An 18,008-nucleotide genomic window follows, 5' to 3' on the forward strand; every position below is an offset into this window, starting at 1 on the left:
AATTCATTAAAAATTTAGATCATCCTTATATTCATGTGAGTCGAAATAGAGACATACCACTAAATCAAAGACTAATTATTTTTATTTTTATTTATTTACTCAAAGGCGAATTACGGGGCACGATGATGTGCTTGAAAATTTTGAGAATTCTTCTACCATAAGAAAACGTGCTTAGCGGTTTCTGAGATTTTATGCGGCTTCTCTTGGGGCTGGGCGGCCCATTGTTTTGAAAAATCCAACGGCTTTTTTTGGACTATTTATTTTGTGAAATCATTTATATAAAAAAAAATTTGAAGGAAAAGATAGAAAAATTGTGAGTGCATGAATTGACAATATGAATCATTGTGACAGCCAATAGGTCCTTTTTTTTGGGTATGATGTTTGAGATTTATTTTTAAATATCCAACTAAGAAAAATATTAGATTTATTTTTCTAAGGGCACTAGCATCAATAAGTCATCACTCTACCAACTTTCTCCACAAATTGAGGATTAGAGGGCTTCATCCTTGCATTGCATGTGCATTGATAAAAGGAGAAGAACAAGAAAAAGCAACCTCTTACATGATCATTTCTAACACAATACAATAATATTTTAATTTAAAACAAATCAACTTTAATTACACATTTTCTTATTGTGAGCATGTCATCTATTTATGTCATAATGCGATATTTGGCTAAATAGTTAGTCTAAGAAAAAATTGTAAGTGGGTTATCCTTGTCGTTTAACTAAAAAGCAAAAATCTTTAAAAGTAAAAAATAAAAAAATTACATGTTTTCATTAAACAAAATGGAGGTCAATGCAGAAATTAAACTCTTATCGTAAATCTAAAGGTATAATACTCTCTACCGCTCGAGCTATGCGCCCTAGAGGGAAAGATAATGTTTAGTGCTCCTTTCGTTTTGAAAAATGGGTTGCAGAATAATGTTTGATGACCAATTCTCAATGGTCGAGTGAGTGACGGCCTATTAGTTTCTTAAAGGGATAGAACATAAAATCCACTCCCATTTCTCAAATTTTCTTTTATTAGATAAGTACAAACTTATGACCTCATGATGGCTACATTGGACATTTTGGATATCTTCAAGTAAAATATTTTTTAAGATGAAAAAACAAATTTGAAATAGGGTAAGTGAAATTAAGATGAGGGCAGGGCGATAGTGATATTTGGGAGATTTGTGACATATTGGAGCAAAGTACACGAAATAATAAAGGAGATTCTCATAGGAGGAGGGGAAGTTTTAGAATTTTTAGAAGAAGAAGAAGAAGAAGTGGGGTGGGCCCCGACCCGAAAACAAAGTGGTGTACTAGCTGGCAAACCGGTCTGACAGACTGGTTCTTCCCATAGACAACACCACCAACATCAACAACCATCACCTTCTCCATTTTCTTCAAACCCCCCCTCTCCCCCTCAATCCCTCACCACTCAAACCTCAACTTCCACTTCTTCCTCGCCATTTTTAAGACCCCCAACCCCTATCTCTCTCTCTCTCTCTCTCTCTCTGAAGATTTGATAAACATAATTAATTCTTATGGCTGAGGAGCACCAGAAGCCCGAGGCTGCTGCTGTTGCAGAAGCACCAGCAACTTACAGTGAGGAAGTTGTGGTGGTGGCTGATGCGCCGCCTGCCGAGAAGGCTGTACCCGAGAAAGAAGGTCCTCCGGAGGCCGAGGCTGAGGCGGTAGCCGAGAAGCCTGTGGCTGAGGAGAAGGCCCCCAAGGCTGCTGAGGAGGATCAGAAGATCATCGCTCAGTCGGTTTCTTTCAAGGAGGAGAGCTATGTTGTTGGTGAGCTTCCCGAGCCGCAGAAGAAGGCTCTTGAGGAGCTCAAGCAACTCATCCAGGAGGCCCTCAACAAGCACGAGTTCACTGCTCCGCCCACTCCGCCGCCGGCAAAGGAGGAAGAGAAGCCTGCACCGGCTGAGGAGAAGAAGGCCGAAGAAGAACCCAAAGCTGAAGTTGCTGCTGCTGAAGAACCAAAAGCAGCAGAAGAAGTCAAAGAAGAAGAGAAGCCCAAAGAGGAAGCCAAAGAAGAAGAGAAGCCCAAAGAGGAAGCCAAAGAAGAAGACAAGCCCAAAGAAGAAGAAGACAAGCCCAAAGTGGAAGAAGAAGAGAAGCCAACAGAGACTGTGGCTGTGGTTGTGACAGAGGAGGTTGTGGAGACTGTTGACGATGACGGCGCAAAGACCGTAGAGGCCATCAAAGAGACCATAGTGGAAGTTGCCTCTGCTTCTGCAGCAGAGGAGGCTGCAGCCGAGCCTAAACCAGAATCCGAGGTGGCAGCGGAGGCTTCTGCTGCTGCTGCTGCTCCGGCCCCGGAGGAGCCGAAGACGGAAGCCCCCACCGCACCTCCTCCTCCGCCGGAGGAGGTGCATATCTGGGGAATTCCGCTTCTCAGTGACGAGCGGAGCGACGTCGTTCTGCTAAAGTTCCTGAGAGCCAGGGACTTCAAGGTGAAGGACGCGTTCGCCATGATCAAGAACAGCGTGCGGTGGAGGAAGGAGTTTGGCATCGACGCCCTTCTGGAGGAGGATCTTGGAAGCCATTGGGAAAAGGTGGTTTTCACCCATGGAGTTGACAAGGAAGGCCACTCTGTCTGCTACAATGTTTTTGGGCAGTTTCAGAACAAGGAGCTCTACCAGAACACCTTCACAGATGAAGAGAAGAGGTCAAAGTTCATCAAGTGGAGGATCCAGTTCTTGGAGAAGAGCATCAGAAAGTTTGATTTCAACCCTACCGGGATTTCTACAATTGTTCAGGTCAATGATCTCAAGAACTTCCCTGGTTTCTTCAAGTGGGAGCACAACCAGGTCACCAACCAGGCCCTTCAATTGCTTCAGGATAACTACCCTGAGTTTGTAGCCAAACAGGTACTTAAATTACTCAGTTAGTGACTGATTAATTAGCGATAATATTCTCTATTATTAATTGCTTAATTTGATATCTGGGTTTTGGTTTTTGAAGGTGTTCATCAATGTCCCATGGTGGTATCTTGCTTTCAACAGGATGATCAGCCCCTTCCTCACCCAGAGGACCAAGAGCAAGTTTGTGTTTGCTGGTCCTTCCAAGTCTGCTGAGACCCTTTTCAAGTAAGTATTGTAATTTCTATTTAATTATCCATTTTCATGTCCTTTTTTCTGCACCACTGCGCTGCTGCTTTAGAGCTTTGTTCATTCATCAAAATTTTAAAAATAAAAATAAATAAATAAAAGGGGTATGTGCATAATTTAATTTCTGAATTTTGTGAAACAGATATATTGCTCCTGAGCATGTACCAGTTCAGTATGGTGGGCTAAGCAGGGAGGGTGAGCAAGAATTCACCACATCTGATCCTGTCACTGAGATCACAGTTAAGCCAGCCACAAAGCACACAGTTGAAATCCCAGTCTCTGAGGTATGCAGGGCTCAAGGAATTAAATGGTAGAATATATGAGCTTTCTAATTGTATTTTTTTAATTCTAAATTCTCATTGGGTTTTGTTGAATTTGCTTGCAGAATGGTCTTCTGGTTTGGGAAGTGAGAGTGGTGGGATGGGATGTGAGCTATGGAGCCGAATTTGTGCCGTCGGCGGAGGACGGCTACACCATAATATTGCAGAAGACCAGGAAGGTTGCTCCAGCTGATGAGCCAGTGATCTCAAACAGCTACAAGATTGGGGAGGCAGGCAAGGTTGTGCTCACCATTGATAACCAAAGTTCTAAGAAAAAGAAGCTCCTCTACAGGTCCAAGACCAAGCCTTGCTCTGATTGAACAAAGAAAGCTTGAATAATTCAATTATTCATGCCTGTCTTGGATCAGCAATTCCAATCAAACAGAAGACAATTCAATTGCAGCATTGCAGAATAAACAAGTCTGGGGGTTCTTTGTTTTCTTTTTGGGGGTTCTTTGTTTTCTTTTTCTTTAATTTTTAAATACAGGGTTAATTATTTTTTCTTCTTTTGGTTGATATTTTTTTATGTTTTGCAATGAAGAAAAACAAGTCTCTGGGGGTTTTTTTTATTCATATTTGTTTTAGTGTATGGGGGTTTTGGTAATTTTGTTTGGATTGTTTGTAAACAATAGTTGAAGTCGAGTCCTGGATGGATAGATGATGGCTTGTGTGGTGACAGTACATATGATATGTTGGGGGAATTGGAATGTGTGTCGACATGGGACAGAAACTCTTTCTTTATACTCTTTTGCATGTAAAATCTGTGTAAATTTGGTCTCTTCTGTTTCCTGTTATTATCTGTTTGTCATTTTTTATTTTTAAGCCTTGAGTTTATCTGTTGTTGTTGTATGCCTATTTTAATAATACTATGTTATTTATTAATTTATTTCCACTTTTCCATTTTTTGTTATTATTTCTTATTAAAAGGACATTTTTAGCCTATTTGCCGGTGAAAGTTTGATAAAGAGTTGTTTTATAATCTAATCACTTTAATATTTATACTAAACCTGGCTGTAAAATAATTTAAGGATTTAAAAAGTATAATTTAAAACCCTAAAAATCGATTGTAAAGAAAAAGTTAACAAACCTTTCCACATGCTCCACACCGCCTAATCCTCTCATATTTCGTGTCATGTAGTGCTCTTCTGCCCTTGGGTATTGCATTAGAGTCGTGAACAATAGAGGCGTTATATTGCTCGGGAAGTATTATAATATGGGCGGACGATAAAATTATGATATTATTAGTGTAAAATTTATGTTTGATATTTTCTAGACTTTATTATGGGTTTAGAAGTGTCATTTTAGTGTAAGATTAAAATTTCCCTTCAATCCCAATTTTCAGACTTGTAGCTTAACACTTAAACAACATTTGGTTTAAGGGAAAGTCAAGCCATTATCGTGCATGTATATTAGGAATTTGTTTTAAAGTCTGATTCAATCCCGTTTTATTGATTTACTGTTTTTAAAAGTAAATTGAAGTTTGTCTGGAGGTGTTTTCCTTTTAGGCATGTTTGCCTCCAATCAATCTAATTAGTCCTACTTTCTCTTATTGATATATAGTTGCTTTTCTAATCAAGTTTTAGGTGCCTGAAATCATGTTTTGAATCCGATCACAATATCAATGTCAGATCACGTTTTGGTTGCTTTGAAATTGTGATTGATAAAACCTTCTTTTCTTGAATATTTTCCAGTTCTATTATTTTATTTTTCACATTTGATTATCTATAGAAGAGGAAAATATCTTTGTGATTTTATTTAATTAGTGCAAATTAAGCTAATATCGAGCATGTAATATCGATAGAATATTAATGTCGTCTCTTCTCCAACATTGATTGATGACACGATCCACAACATATCAAAGGAAGCAGCCATCCCATTTTTAACGTAACTGTGTCCAAGTAACAGAGGTTGAAGCACGTAATATCGATACAATATCAATCTCAATCTCAATTTAAGTGAGATCAATAACAATATCAATCACTAATAATATTTTTTTGAATATAAATGACAGTTTAAATTATATGGAAGGATGAGATTTATTACACACTAATACATTACTAAAATATGATATGAATTCGAACTTGAGACCACTAATATCTAAATCAAGACTTTTTTCCGTTCGATTACCCCGTTGGTTGGTGGTACTACTAATCATCCTTTTTTTCAAACTTAAGTCTGTCCAAGTAGAAAAAGTTAATGCCACATTAGTAACATTCATCATGATTTGGGCCAGCCGAGGTACAAGCTAAAATTTCAGGATTTTCCTCTTCATTTATAAACTGACAGCGTTTTCGAGGTTAAAAAACAAACATCTTGGTACCAAACAATTCGAATTTTATAGTGTTCGGTGCATCGAAGGAGGAGTTGGACCATTTTTCTTCGTCATTCCTTTCCTCTGCAACTCCATAGTGGAATTACAGACCGTTAAAAAACAAATAAAAAAAGAAAGAAAAAGAAAAAGAAAAGGAAAAAAGTTTTTTTTTTTTTTTTTCTTGGTCTGGAAAAGAAAAAAAAAGTATATCCATGACCAGAGCACAGCACAGTCATTTCATTGCATGAGCTCTTTAATCATACCTGGGAGGGAACAAAGGGTTGCACATGTTGTTAACATTCATGATAACTTTCCGTTGTAAATATTTTTTTTTTATCACTTTAAAAATCTATAAAATTTTTAAAAAAAACAAAAAGAAAGTTGGGCAGTAATTTTGGCAATCAATCACTTTTGGAAAAAGCAGCCTTCTTAGTTGTCTTCTTTAGGTAGCTTTATTCATCTTGATTCCTTCCTAGGGTTAGGGCCCCATGTTTGGTTCGTAATCATTTTCCCCACCACCTTTAATTAATTAAACATAAATAATTATTTATTATTACTGAATTAAATTTTATCATCAAGATGAAGCAACAGGGTCAAACTATGATCACACTTTTAATATTACAAGGCATCTGCTAATTATTAATATTATTTCTTTTTAAATGGTAATTTTATAGTTTTATAATTGTGTTGTGGTTGGAGATTCTTTGTGTTGATTGCTACATTTCATGCTGATTTTTTCTTTGTATGATATTTTTCCACTAAGCCGCCTTATCATCAGTTCCCTTTTCTATTAAATACATAAATTAAATGCTTCCAAGGGTTTTTAAGATCATCCGTTGGCTATTAGTGATAAGAATTGTGGAACTGGTATGTTGCTGTCAAATACCTTTTGCATTGGTGAACATGCATGGCCTTCAACTCAACGCTCTGAAAAAAGACAACCAAATATCTTGATATGATGTTTGGATGAAGGAAAATAACTCGGAATTTAACTAAAAGTTAGAAATTGATATAGCAACTTAAACATGAAACTTATTAAATGACGAAAGGGGAAAAATCGTTGAAATTGGAGATTGAAATTTCTAAGTTTAATTTCCGCCAAAAGAGTTGTCATTTCGAAATTTCAATTGAGCAGGAATTCTTTTTCACTATAAATAACACGCGGGAAAAATCGTGGAAATTAGGTATCGAGATTTCTGAATTTAATTTTTGCCAAAAAAGTTATCATTTCACAATTCCAATTTCAACGATTCAACAAGAGAGAAGATTAACTTACACTTTTCTAATAACTGGATGGTTGGATTGAACTCTTTATTCAACTCTCCTTACCCAAATGAATCCGGATCCCACCCAAATTCCCCTCATTGTAACATCTCCATGGGATTTGGGGTTTGGGATTTTGTGCTCATATGACCAAAAAGTGGACTGGTCCAATTAGCATGAGGGTTGGGCTGTGGGTGCCATTGGGAACTAAAGTTCGATTACTGTCTCTGGACGCCTTGTAAAATTGTGAAACTCTTTTGGGACCCGACTACATTCAACACTATACCTAAATAACCGTTCATTAATGTCTCCAATTTTAAAAGGGTTTTAGTTTTTCTTTAGCTGAAACAACTTTGTGGGCGTATGAGCTCATTCCAGATGATTTGGTTGAGGATCTTTTACAATGGTTTTGGTTTTGATTGAAATAAATCTTCGTTTCACAAAAAATAAAAATAAAAATTGAAAATTAAAACGATTATCAAACGAGCGAACAGTTAAATAAAAACAACGCTCAACAGTTTACCGCCACGTTATTCTTGCCACTTCAATTGTCAACTAATGAACATAATAACATGTGCTCGGCAGTACACATTGTTGTCCTGTGGGACAATACAAAATGTTAGAGCTGAAATTAGATATTAAGTTCCCAACAAGAACGCCAAAACTATAAACCAAGAAAGCCAACACCACGTCGCTTCAATGGGTTGATTATGATTGCTGCCCGAAAACAGTGCACAACATGAAAAAGCAAATGGAAAAAGAATTGTCCCACCAAGTTACCAACCCATGCGAATCCACGTACCTAAAAATCGAAAGCTCACCAAACAAATATCATACAATATAATGAATGCAAACAGAATTCTTTGTAAGCATGATGAGTAATGGCACGTGTGAGTTAGGGCTGTTGTTGGTCAAAGTAATGCTTTACATCCTAAATTTGAATATTCTTTATTTTTATTTTTCAAATTAGGGTATATTTATTTACTAGGAATATAAGAGAAGTCACGAATCGTGAACCTAGAAATATGAAAACTAAGGAATTAGAACTATTCCCCTAATTGATCCAATTTATGGTTTGAGTGTATTGGATTATGAATATTATAGTGAAGCTTACATGATTTTGATAGCCATATGTTCTAATACTCACTCGTAATAAGTAAACATGTTATCAAAAATAGTTTAGAATTGAGAAATTGAACGCATGAGTAATCAGTACTCAAATTCAGTAACACAGTTTTATGGGAAACAACAAGGCAAAACAAACGGAACTCAAGGTGAAATCAAAACATTATTATACTCACGGTGAAATCAAAACATTATTATTCCTTTGATTTTAAGAATTATTTTTGCTCGTCACTTGAACTTAAGGTGTATTTTCACTATCATTCTCATCACTTGACATGTGTCGGTTGATATAACTATAGTTAATTTTTTGCTTTGTATTTATGAAACTATAATTATACTTATAAATACATATCAAATATTAAAAATAATAATAAAAAAGCGTATACCTAGAATTAAAATAACGAGTAAAAATGCTCCCGTGATCTTATTAGCCCTGGCAGTGTGAAGCACAAATTGCGGCTGCAAGCCTGCAAGATTCGTATAAAGTCGCTATGTCTGTCTTTATAAAATAAGCCAGCTGCTACAAACAACCAACATGCTTAAAGTTGTCAGCAACCAACACAAGGCGTGTGGTTTAAAACTTAATTGAAAAAGTAAAACTCAATCTTCTCCCTCACTAACGTAGTGTTTGAGTCTAAATTCTAGGTGTTGGGCATGATTGATTTGGACGAGGGTCTAGTAGTCAACTTGGGTTCCAGCCAAAAACGATAATACTTATTTAACATATTTCAAAGTGCATAATTAATCAACCCATTCAATTGCAAAAAAGAAGAAAATAGAGGTGCTTCATCAAGACTTTATCCTATTTCAACTTTGGAGATTTAGAATGAAAAGAAATGCTAAGGACAATCACTCATGAGTGAAGGTGGTTATGTAAATAGTCCCGTAAGAGCAACTCCACCCCTAAGGGCAAAGTCTAAGGCAAGGGCAAGCTAGGGCAAGCAAGGGCTGACACTATTCACGTGAATAGTGTCAGCCTTACCATTTGTGGTTCCACCCACAAGGGCAAAGTTTAGGGCAAGTCTAGGGCAATTACTATTCATTGTACTTTATTTCCTATTTTTTTATACTTTAAATCATTAATTTTGATAATCTTTTGTAATTAAATTTTCGGATAAGATTTTCGGATGTGAATCTCGGTTGCCACGTGTCTTATTCCAGATAAAATTTTTGGATATTCATTAATAAAAATTATAATCTCAGATTTCCGATAAAATTTTCACCCTCTAAAATTGTGCCACGTGTCCCATGTCAGATAAGATTTTCAGATATTTTAAAAAAATTATAATCTCATATTTCAGATAAGATTTTCACCCTCTAAAATTGTGCCACGTGTCCCATGTCTGATAAGATTTTCAGATATTTTTTTACAAATAGTGATCTCAAATTTCAGATAAGATTTTCACCCTCTAAAATTGTCCCATGTCTGATAAGACTTTCAAAATAAATAATTGGAAGTGCATTCAAAAAATATACAATGCAAGAAATTATAAACTATTTTCAAATGCAAGAATAAAATTGATTATGTAAATAAATATAGACAAATTGAAAATGCAAAAACAAAAATAAAGATTATGCATGAAATTATAAACTATTTTGACAGAAGATGACATTTGTTTATTTTCTACAAATGGAAAGTAGTACAAAAATGTAAGTGGATAGTAAAAAATATTGGAAGGAGAAGAGTTTGTATGGAATTAGTGTGGAAAGTGGAAAATATGAGTAGAGAGTAAAAAATATTGTAAGGAGATGAGTTTGTATGGAGATTTGGTGTGGAAAATGAATTATGTGAGTGGAGAGTAGAAAATATTGTATGGAGAAGAAATTGTATGAAGATTTGGTGTTGAAAGTAGATAAAATGGTTAGGTATTTATAGGGAAAAAATACATAAATTTTTGGTATTTTTTTAAAAAAAAATTCAGAATTTTTTCGGATTTTTTTGGATTTTTTTAAAATTTTTTTGGCCAAAAAAAAGAGAACCGTAGGATTGCTGAAAAAAATCCAATCGGAGCCACCCGGTGACGACACGTGGCAGTAGCCGTTGGAGCTGACGTCATCGCTGACGTCACGACGACGTCAGCGCACTTCAATCAAATTTTTTTTACCGTTGGCGCGTGTATTACACGCGCCAACAGTAAAAAAAAAATTGATTTTAGTGCGCTGACGTCAGCGAACTCGGGCTCAAGCCCAGTCTAATTTCGCCCTTGGGCCAGCCCGGGCTGGTGGGACCCGCAGCTTGCCCGGGCTTGTTTCTCTGCGCTGGAGCTGGACTCGGGCTTGTTCTCGCCTTTTGCCTGGGCCAACCCTCAGCGATGGACAAGCTCTAATGCATCAACAGTCGACAGTTATCTTTTGCGCGTGATTATTTAGATTTGCGTGATATATCATATTTAGCCTTGAATATTGTAGTGCCCAATGAAAATATGATCAAAGCTTATATTGCTTCGCGAAAGTCAAACTATTCCTCCTTACCCCCTTAATTGATATATATTTGGAGTCTCACTTTACCCTCCACTGTAAAGTCCCTTTGAAATTTTGTCAAAACCGATGTAGCTCCAACATGGTAGAAAATTTGAAGGGCCCTGTAGGAGCCACACCATTGGTTTTGATGAAATTATTAACGAATTTCACGAGGGGGTTGATTGAGACTTAAAATGTAATGACCCAAACCCAAAATTCATATTTAATTAGTAATTTATTATGAGGAAAGACAATTTTGCCATTAGAATAATTTATTAACGAAAAGTTGACTTTTTGACCGGAAGAATTTGACAATTCTACAGACACCGTTGCGTAGAGCACGATGAAATGAGTTCATAGACACGTAGTGGGCTCGAATCGGAGTTGTAACGAGAGAGATATGGTCAAAAGAAACTCAGTGGCACAATCGTAATTATTTCGAAATGGAATTTTATAAAAATCATATTTCTCTCTCTCTTTCTCCCCCCCGCGAACTCTCTCTCTCCGCGTCGGCCTCTCTTCCCCTCTTCGAAACTCCGGCCACTGGCCACGGCTGTGGACGGGGCCGGTACCAAAATGACCGGGGCGTCGTCCTCTTCCAGCCCCAGCCGACTCCCGCCTCCAGCCGCCGTGATTTCTCCTAAAAATAGAGAAGAAGCGGCCGGTGTCGTCTGATCTTCACCGCCGTCGATCTTCCTCCTCCGGCCACCGTTTCCGTCTAGCCAGGTATGGATTTTGAACCTCTCGAGCTGTTCTAGCTGCGTAGGAATTAATCGGTTCTAAGTGTAGATATTGGATTTTCGAATTTGAAATTCGACCAATTTTCAACCTCCGTGTTCGGCCACTTCCGCTCAGTTTTTGTGGTAGGTCCAAGAACAAAAAGTGGTTCCAAATATGGTGTTATACCTAGGGTAGGAGTTTGGAGCCGTGGTTTTGAGATTTTCCGGCGATGCGTAATCGCTTTGGACACCCAACGCTGCCGGTGCATGTGGCTGCGAATGGGCAAGGGTAGTGCAGTGGCACTGTATCCTGATGTGATCCTTAGATTGTCACGAGCGTGTAGGAATTAGCGGATCTCAATTTGGATACCGTTTGAGCCTCGAACAGATTTTTCATATTGTGCGATTTCCGGGTTCAATACTGTTGAGCCGTTGGATCGTACTCAATTTCAGATATGTTACTCTAAATAATTTCAGAATCGTGTAGGATTCGACGGATTGTGGATCGGAGTCCCGGATACTCCGATATCTCGAACCCTAGGGCTAGGATTTAGAAATTATACGTCGATCCGATCGTCCGATTCAGACCCAACTTGCAGGACATGGTTATTTGAATGTGAGGAACTTATAGGAACTCTCGGATTGATAATTGGAGGTCTTGGACCCCACGAGGTTCTGTATTGACCAATATGGACGTTTATCACTTAGTGAGTCTCGGGTCTTTTGAGACAGTTCTAACCATCCGAAATTGTTAAATGGGCATAAGAATGATTTTAAAGTTAGTGTATGCACTTCTAGGAGCCCGGGGTCAGTGCTTTAATTAAATACTTATACCGAGCAATTTTATTAATTAAATATTCATGGTGGTTTAATCAGGCACCCGGGGCCAATAGACCCGCAGAAGGGACATTCAGGAGGTCCAGCTATCTCGGACTAGGAGTGAGTGGACTTCTCTTTTTTAAATGATTTTATGCAAATGAATTTCATTATTTGATCTTGAATAAGTTTTATTGATTGTGGTTTTCCTAGTATGTTTTGTTGAAGTTAAATATCTTTATTTATATGTTGCCTAGTTAAAATGCTAAAAAGATATAGAAAGTAGAGATTGAGATTTATATCAGATAAAATGGCAGCAGAGTTCTAGATTTAATCAAAAATTCAGTTTTTCATCAAACCTTTCAGAAATTTTATATTTTCTTAAGCCACCTTAGGTACCCAGTTATAGAAACAGGTTGCCTTCGGTATGTGTTGCCTTCGGATATGATGATGCCCACGGACATCCATGTTGCCTTCAGTTTTGTTAGCGCGCTTGACATTTGCCTCATGAGTTTTGGGGACGCCGGGACCTTGAGAGTCAGGAATGCAGATCAGGCTGACTACGGTCCCCTGAATCCTGCCAGTTTGCAGCTCGGGTTGATTTTGTGTCACCGAGACTTGCCAGGGGAATTGACGGATTATCGGGAATTGACGGATTATCAGAAATTGACATAATTAAAGGGGTACACCTAGGTGATAGTTTTAAATTGATTTCAATGCTTTTAAGAGAGTTTTATTGACCTTGAATATGATTGGTATATACGTATATAAATATGTGAATGCATTGATTTTAGTACGAATATAATGAAAAGGAAAATTCAGTTTTTACATAACTGTTTTTACATTGGGGTTAGTATGTTCATATGCTATTTTCTAGACCTTTATTTTTGTCTACTCACATTTTTTGAATGTTTTACGCCCCTAGGCTGTAGAGATGCACAGGAATCCACCACCGGGCCGTTTTCCCATCTTCCGCGCCTTTTCTTTGATGTAGAAGTTTTGTTTTGTAAAAGGATTAACTCCTCTGTAAACTCTTAGTAATTGCTCTGATATTTTGCCAGAGATTGAGCACTGAACTGTTGAAATGTATATTGACGTATACTGGCAGTTGGTTGTATAAATATACATGCTCATTTTGCCAGGTGAAATTTTGGGATTGAACAAATTTCAGGGGAGACTCTGCCGAATTTTCGGTAGAAGTCAAGGCTAATTTGTAGGGCAACCAGGTTATTTGTACTCGGCACCTGCCAGGTGTCGATCACGAACAGGGTTCGGCTCGGATTCCAAAGGGGAATTTGGGTCAGGTCCTGTTATAAAACATTGGTCAATGGAGCAAAGTTGATAACAGTTTCACGTAAGGTGGCAATTTCCAACACGACTCGAAACACGCAGCACGGAAAATTAGCGAATCAACCCGCTAAGTTACCTATGTGACTTGCCAACCCATTTTCTTTGCTTCTTCTTCATTTTCTTCATTTTTAAAAATTATTTCTCTTTCTCAATCTTCATACATAGAGAGAGGCAAAATGTAATCAGTATTTTATAAAATAAATAAAAAATAATTACTTGATTAAATTATTTAAATTCATGATTTTGTATTTGCTATCACTTAACGGGTCAACCTGACACGACCCGAAGCTCGCACAAGAAATTAGCTAGTCAACTTGTGCATGACACGTTTATTAAACAGGTCAGATTTAGGTTGTTTATTCTTAACACGACTCATTGACAACCCTAATTTCAAGAACACCAGTACAACTAAGCTTATATTTTATTATGGTGTGGAACTTGCTTATAGGAATGGAATGGATGTGTCCCCCTCGTCGTGTACAATTATAAATGCACTGACGATTTGCTGAGAGCTATTAACAAGGTTTTTTTATTTTTTATTTTTATAATATATATTTTTTAAAGTATTCTTTTCATTTATTAATAGAAAAGTGAAATTTGAACTTTAATACCTCTTTTAATATTGAAAAAAAAATAAATACCCACTATACTTAAGCACCGAGGACCTCACACTCTTTAGCACGCCTACAGGGATATGGCAAGGGTTCAATCCGGTCATCTAATATAACATTTTCATTGATCGGATGGACCTTAAGAGGCCTATTGCTGGGCTTTGGCCCTCTTTAAAACCAAATAAAAGTAGTGCGTGTAAGAAAACAAACCCCATCTGAAAATGAGGTTAACATGTGAAAATGAAATCGCAAATGCAGATTTCATGTGTAAAACCTCATCCTTCGAATATCCATCCATGTTTACGACAGATAGAGATGCGCCTTTGCCAACTAATAAAATGTACTTTTAACATACGCCTCATGGGATCCAAAATGTTGTCACACAAAACTCCCAACTTTCAAAACGCCACTGTTTTCCCCAAATTTGTTCGCTTCCTTTCGAATATAAATATACTTTTGTTTCTAATAATGCCACAAAACAAACCAAAAGATACAAGAGAAGGAAAAATTATTTTGCAAAACCGAAAGTTACAACTATAAACCTCAAGTAGAAACCCCAATTTACTTTACAAACACAACAAAATGAAGATGATAAACAGTATGATGGCAATGCCTTTCCTCTTCACTTTCCCCTCAAGTGCACAACAGAAGTTTTACGTGCGTGATTGTTTAAACTGCTTAGTTTTCGAAGGGTTCGATCTTGAACCTGTACAGAAGCCTTTTCTTTTTTGAGGTTGGATTATCGATCTTGAGCAATATTTTACCCAGCTCGCCCACTTTGAAACTGTTTTGCACCACTGGTTCATCAGTTGGGCTCATCTTTGTGGCTTTCTGTATGATAATTATGTATCCATTTTCGGTATCGGGCACAAATTCAGTCCCATAGCTCACATCCCACCCCACTACTCGGAGCTCCCACACAATGGTGCACTTCTGCAATTTATCAATATCCAATTAATTAAAGTAATCTTCCCATTCATCACCAGACGTGAATCAGAGACATGGATAGCAATAAAAGTAGAACAAAAAGGAAAGATGGAAATCAAACCTCATAAATGATAATTTCCACAGTTTGTTTTGTTCCGGCTTTAACGGTAACATCCGCGACTGGATCGGCAATGGTGAATTCTGGGTTGCAGTCGCAGTAATCCACACTCAAGCCACCATATTGAATTGGAACATGCTCAGGAGAAATGTACCTATAGTATACATACATCAATTGAAATTCAAAGTTCAAACCAAGCATTAAAAACAAGGGACAAAAATATGAGAAAACCAACTTGATATCAGATTATAATTTGGCACATTAAGATAGACAGATTCTCTCTACTCACTTGAAAAGGGTCTCTGCAGATTTGCCTGGCCTTGCAAAAACAAACTTGCTTTTGGTCCTCTGGGTCACGAAGGGATTGATCATGGTGTACAATGCAAGATGCCACCAAGGAGCATTGATAAACACCTTAATTAAGAAATCCACAACCAAACAAAAATACATCAACATTCAACACAAACCTGGTATAAATCAAATAAACCCAAAAAGTATCAAAATACCAAAATGAACAATCAAGTACCTGTTTGGCAACGAATTCGGGATAATTGTCCTGAAGCAACTGAAGGGCTTGTTTGGTGGCAATCCTAAGCTCCTTCTTCGCAGGACCCGGAGAATTCTTAAGATCATTAACCTGAAAAATAGTACAAACACCACCAGGCCTGAAATCAAGCTTCCTAATGCTCCTCTCCAAGAACTGAACCCGCCATCGAAGAAACTTGGTTCGCTTTTCCTCATCGAGAAACGTTTTCTGATACAACTCTTTGTTCTGAAACTCCCCAAACACATTGTAACACACAGGGTGACCCTCTCTATCATATCCATGCATAAACACCACCTTCTCCAAATCATCACCAAGATCTTCATCGACAAGAGCATCGATCCCGAACTCTTTCCTCCATTGGATCGTGTTACCAAGCATAGTAAACGCATCCTTCACCTTGAAGTCCCTGGCCCTCAAAAACTTGAGAAGAATCACATCGCTCCGATCATCCTTGAGAAGAGGAACTCCCCAAATTGACACTTCCTCTGGAGGAACCGCCAATTGTGTCGCTTCTTTAGCTACCTCCTCTGCTTCCTTCAATGGGTTCTCTTCGATTTTGGGCTCATGGGTCGGTTTAGTTTCTGATTCAGAAATGGGTGGTGGTGCTTCAGCTACTGCTGCTGCTGCTTTTTCCTGGGTCTCTTGGAGTTTTGGGGAAGTGAACTGGTGGCCGTTGAGAGCTTCCTGGACGAGCTGCTTCAGTTCTTGAAGAGCTTTTCTCTCGGAATCCGATAGATCAGCCACTATATTGCTCTCCTCCTTGAACGAAATCAAAGATCGAGGAATCTGCTTCCGCTCCGGCTCTTCTTTCTGAGTTTTTTCCTCCGACTCAGTCTCCACCACTGCTGCCACTGGAGGCGGCAGCTCTTCTTTCTCAGACTCTGTCACCTCTGGCAGCGACGGCGGTGGCGGAAGTGGCTCTTGTTCTTTGGCCTCTGTTTCTGTCAAAGGCGGTGGTTCAAGCTCAGCAGCTGCAGCAGGTGCTGCTGGGTGTTCATTCTCAGAGGTCGGCTGTGGTACTTGGTCTGAAGGTGGTGAGGTTGTTTTAGGGATTTCATCTGCCATTTTCGGGAAAATGGTGAAAGGGGGGCTGAAGAATTAGATGGAGGGAGATGGGTTTGGTAGGTTTTTGACTGGTTGCTTAGTAGAAGAAGATGGAAGAAGAAACGAGTAAAGTGAGAGAGATGAAGAGAGAGAGAGAGAGAGAGATGCTTATTCAGGAACTGACCGTTTTGTCAGCGATCCTCGTTGTGTTAACGCATGCTCACCGCATACCTCCGCCAGGGATGTGAATGAGGGTTTGGCTTGAATCTGGAATCCTATGCTCTCTTTTCTTAATTGCTATTTTTTCTCTTTTTTCTTAAAGCATTTTTTTTTTAACGGTAATGCAGCTGAGAGCTTCTGTTTAAACTCAATAGGAGTTTCCCATGTGATCAAGGTCTAAACTATCGATAGCTTTGAAAATATCGGTGATTTAAAAATATAGAGATATCGAAAAATTATCAATATCAAAAAAAATAATTAAAAACTACTGAAATTTTAAGAAAAATTTGAAAAAATTTCTTGAAAATATATATTACTTATTTCTTGGAAGGAAATGCATTATATGATGGGTTTAACTTATTTAAGTTGATTATATAACGAGTTGACAAACACTGTGAGTGTAGAAAATATGTAGTAATTAATGAAATAATATTAAACATGCCATAATTATTTATTTATAATGATTTACTACAATATTTAACATTTTATACATTGCATGATAAGATACATGAGTGACTTTAGTAACACATAGAGTTTCTATAAGGTTCAAATTTGAGTTATTTATACTAACATCCCTAGAGGTTTTTGGCTTTTTCACAAAACTCCTCGAGGTTTTAGAAATTACAAGAACACCCTATGATGTTTTAAATTATTTTCACAAAACTTCTTTTCATTGATTTTTCATCCAAATATTGAAGATTTTATACAAAAATTCTCCAAATGAAAAAATTGGCATTTGAGATTAGATTTTAGATTGCATATACTTCATTGAGGTTAATTTTTTCATTTGCATATATATTCTTTTCATTGAAATCATCAATTTTTGGACAATCTATCAACGAAAAAGGATTTTGTAAAAACAAATTGAAATCTTAGCGGGTGTTTGTATAATTTTTAAGACCTTAGGGATTTTTGTGAAAATACAAAAAACCTCGGGGGTGTTAGTATAACTCTTCAAATTTTCCACTGTCTTCATCATCTCGATATTATCGATATTATGACGATATTTTGGCCAAGGGTTGTTGAAGTGTGAGAGAAATTATCGACATCAATATTTTTCGATATTAGCG

General features: G+C 37.5%; 2 protein-coding genes across 2 annotated transcripts; one reads left to right on the forward strand and one right to left on the reverse strand.

Moving 5' to 3' along the window:
- Positions 1-1,191: 1,191 nt before the first annotated feature.
- LOC117613358 (patellin-3-like) lies at positions 1,192-3,868 on the forward strand. Its single transcript, XM_034341969.1, has 4 exons — positions 1,192-2,868; positions 2,963-3,087; positions 3,251-3,392; positions 3,494-3,868. Exons 1-4 carry the CDS (start codon positions 1,531-1,533, stop codon positions 3,746-3,748), a joined length of 1,860 nt encoding a protein of 619 aa, XP_034197860.1. The 5' UTR covers positions 1,192-1,530; the 3' UTR covers positions 3,749-3,868.
- A 10,627-nt stretch (positions 3,869-14,495) lies between these two features.
- Positions 14,496-17,036, reverse strand: LOC117614343 (patellin-3-like). The gene is made up of 4 exons (XM_034343127.1): positions 15,655-17,036; positions 15,418-15,542; positions 15,132-15,282; positions 14,496-15,016 (listed from the first exon to the last, which is right to left on the reverse strand). Exons 1-4 carry the CDS (start codon positions 16,738-16,740, stop codon positions 14,762-14,764), a joined length of 1,617 nt encoding a protein of 538 aa, XP_034199018.1. The 5' UTR covers positions 16,741-17,036; the 3' UTR covers positions 14,496-14,761.
- Between the last annotated feature and the right edge of the window lie 972 nt (positions 17,037-18,008).

This window comes from Prunus dulcis, chromosome 1, assembly GCF_902201215.1.
Source record: "Prunus dulcis chromosome 1, ALMONDv2, whole genome shotgun sequence".
NCBI classification, from domain to species: domain Eukaryota; kingdom Viridiplantae; phylum Streptophyta; class Magnoliopsida; order Rosales; family Rosaceae; genus Prunus; species Prunus dulcis.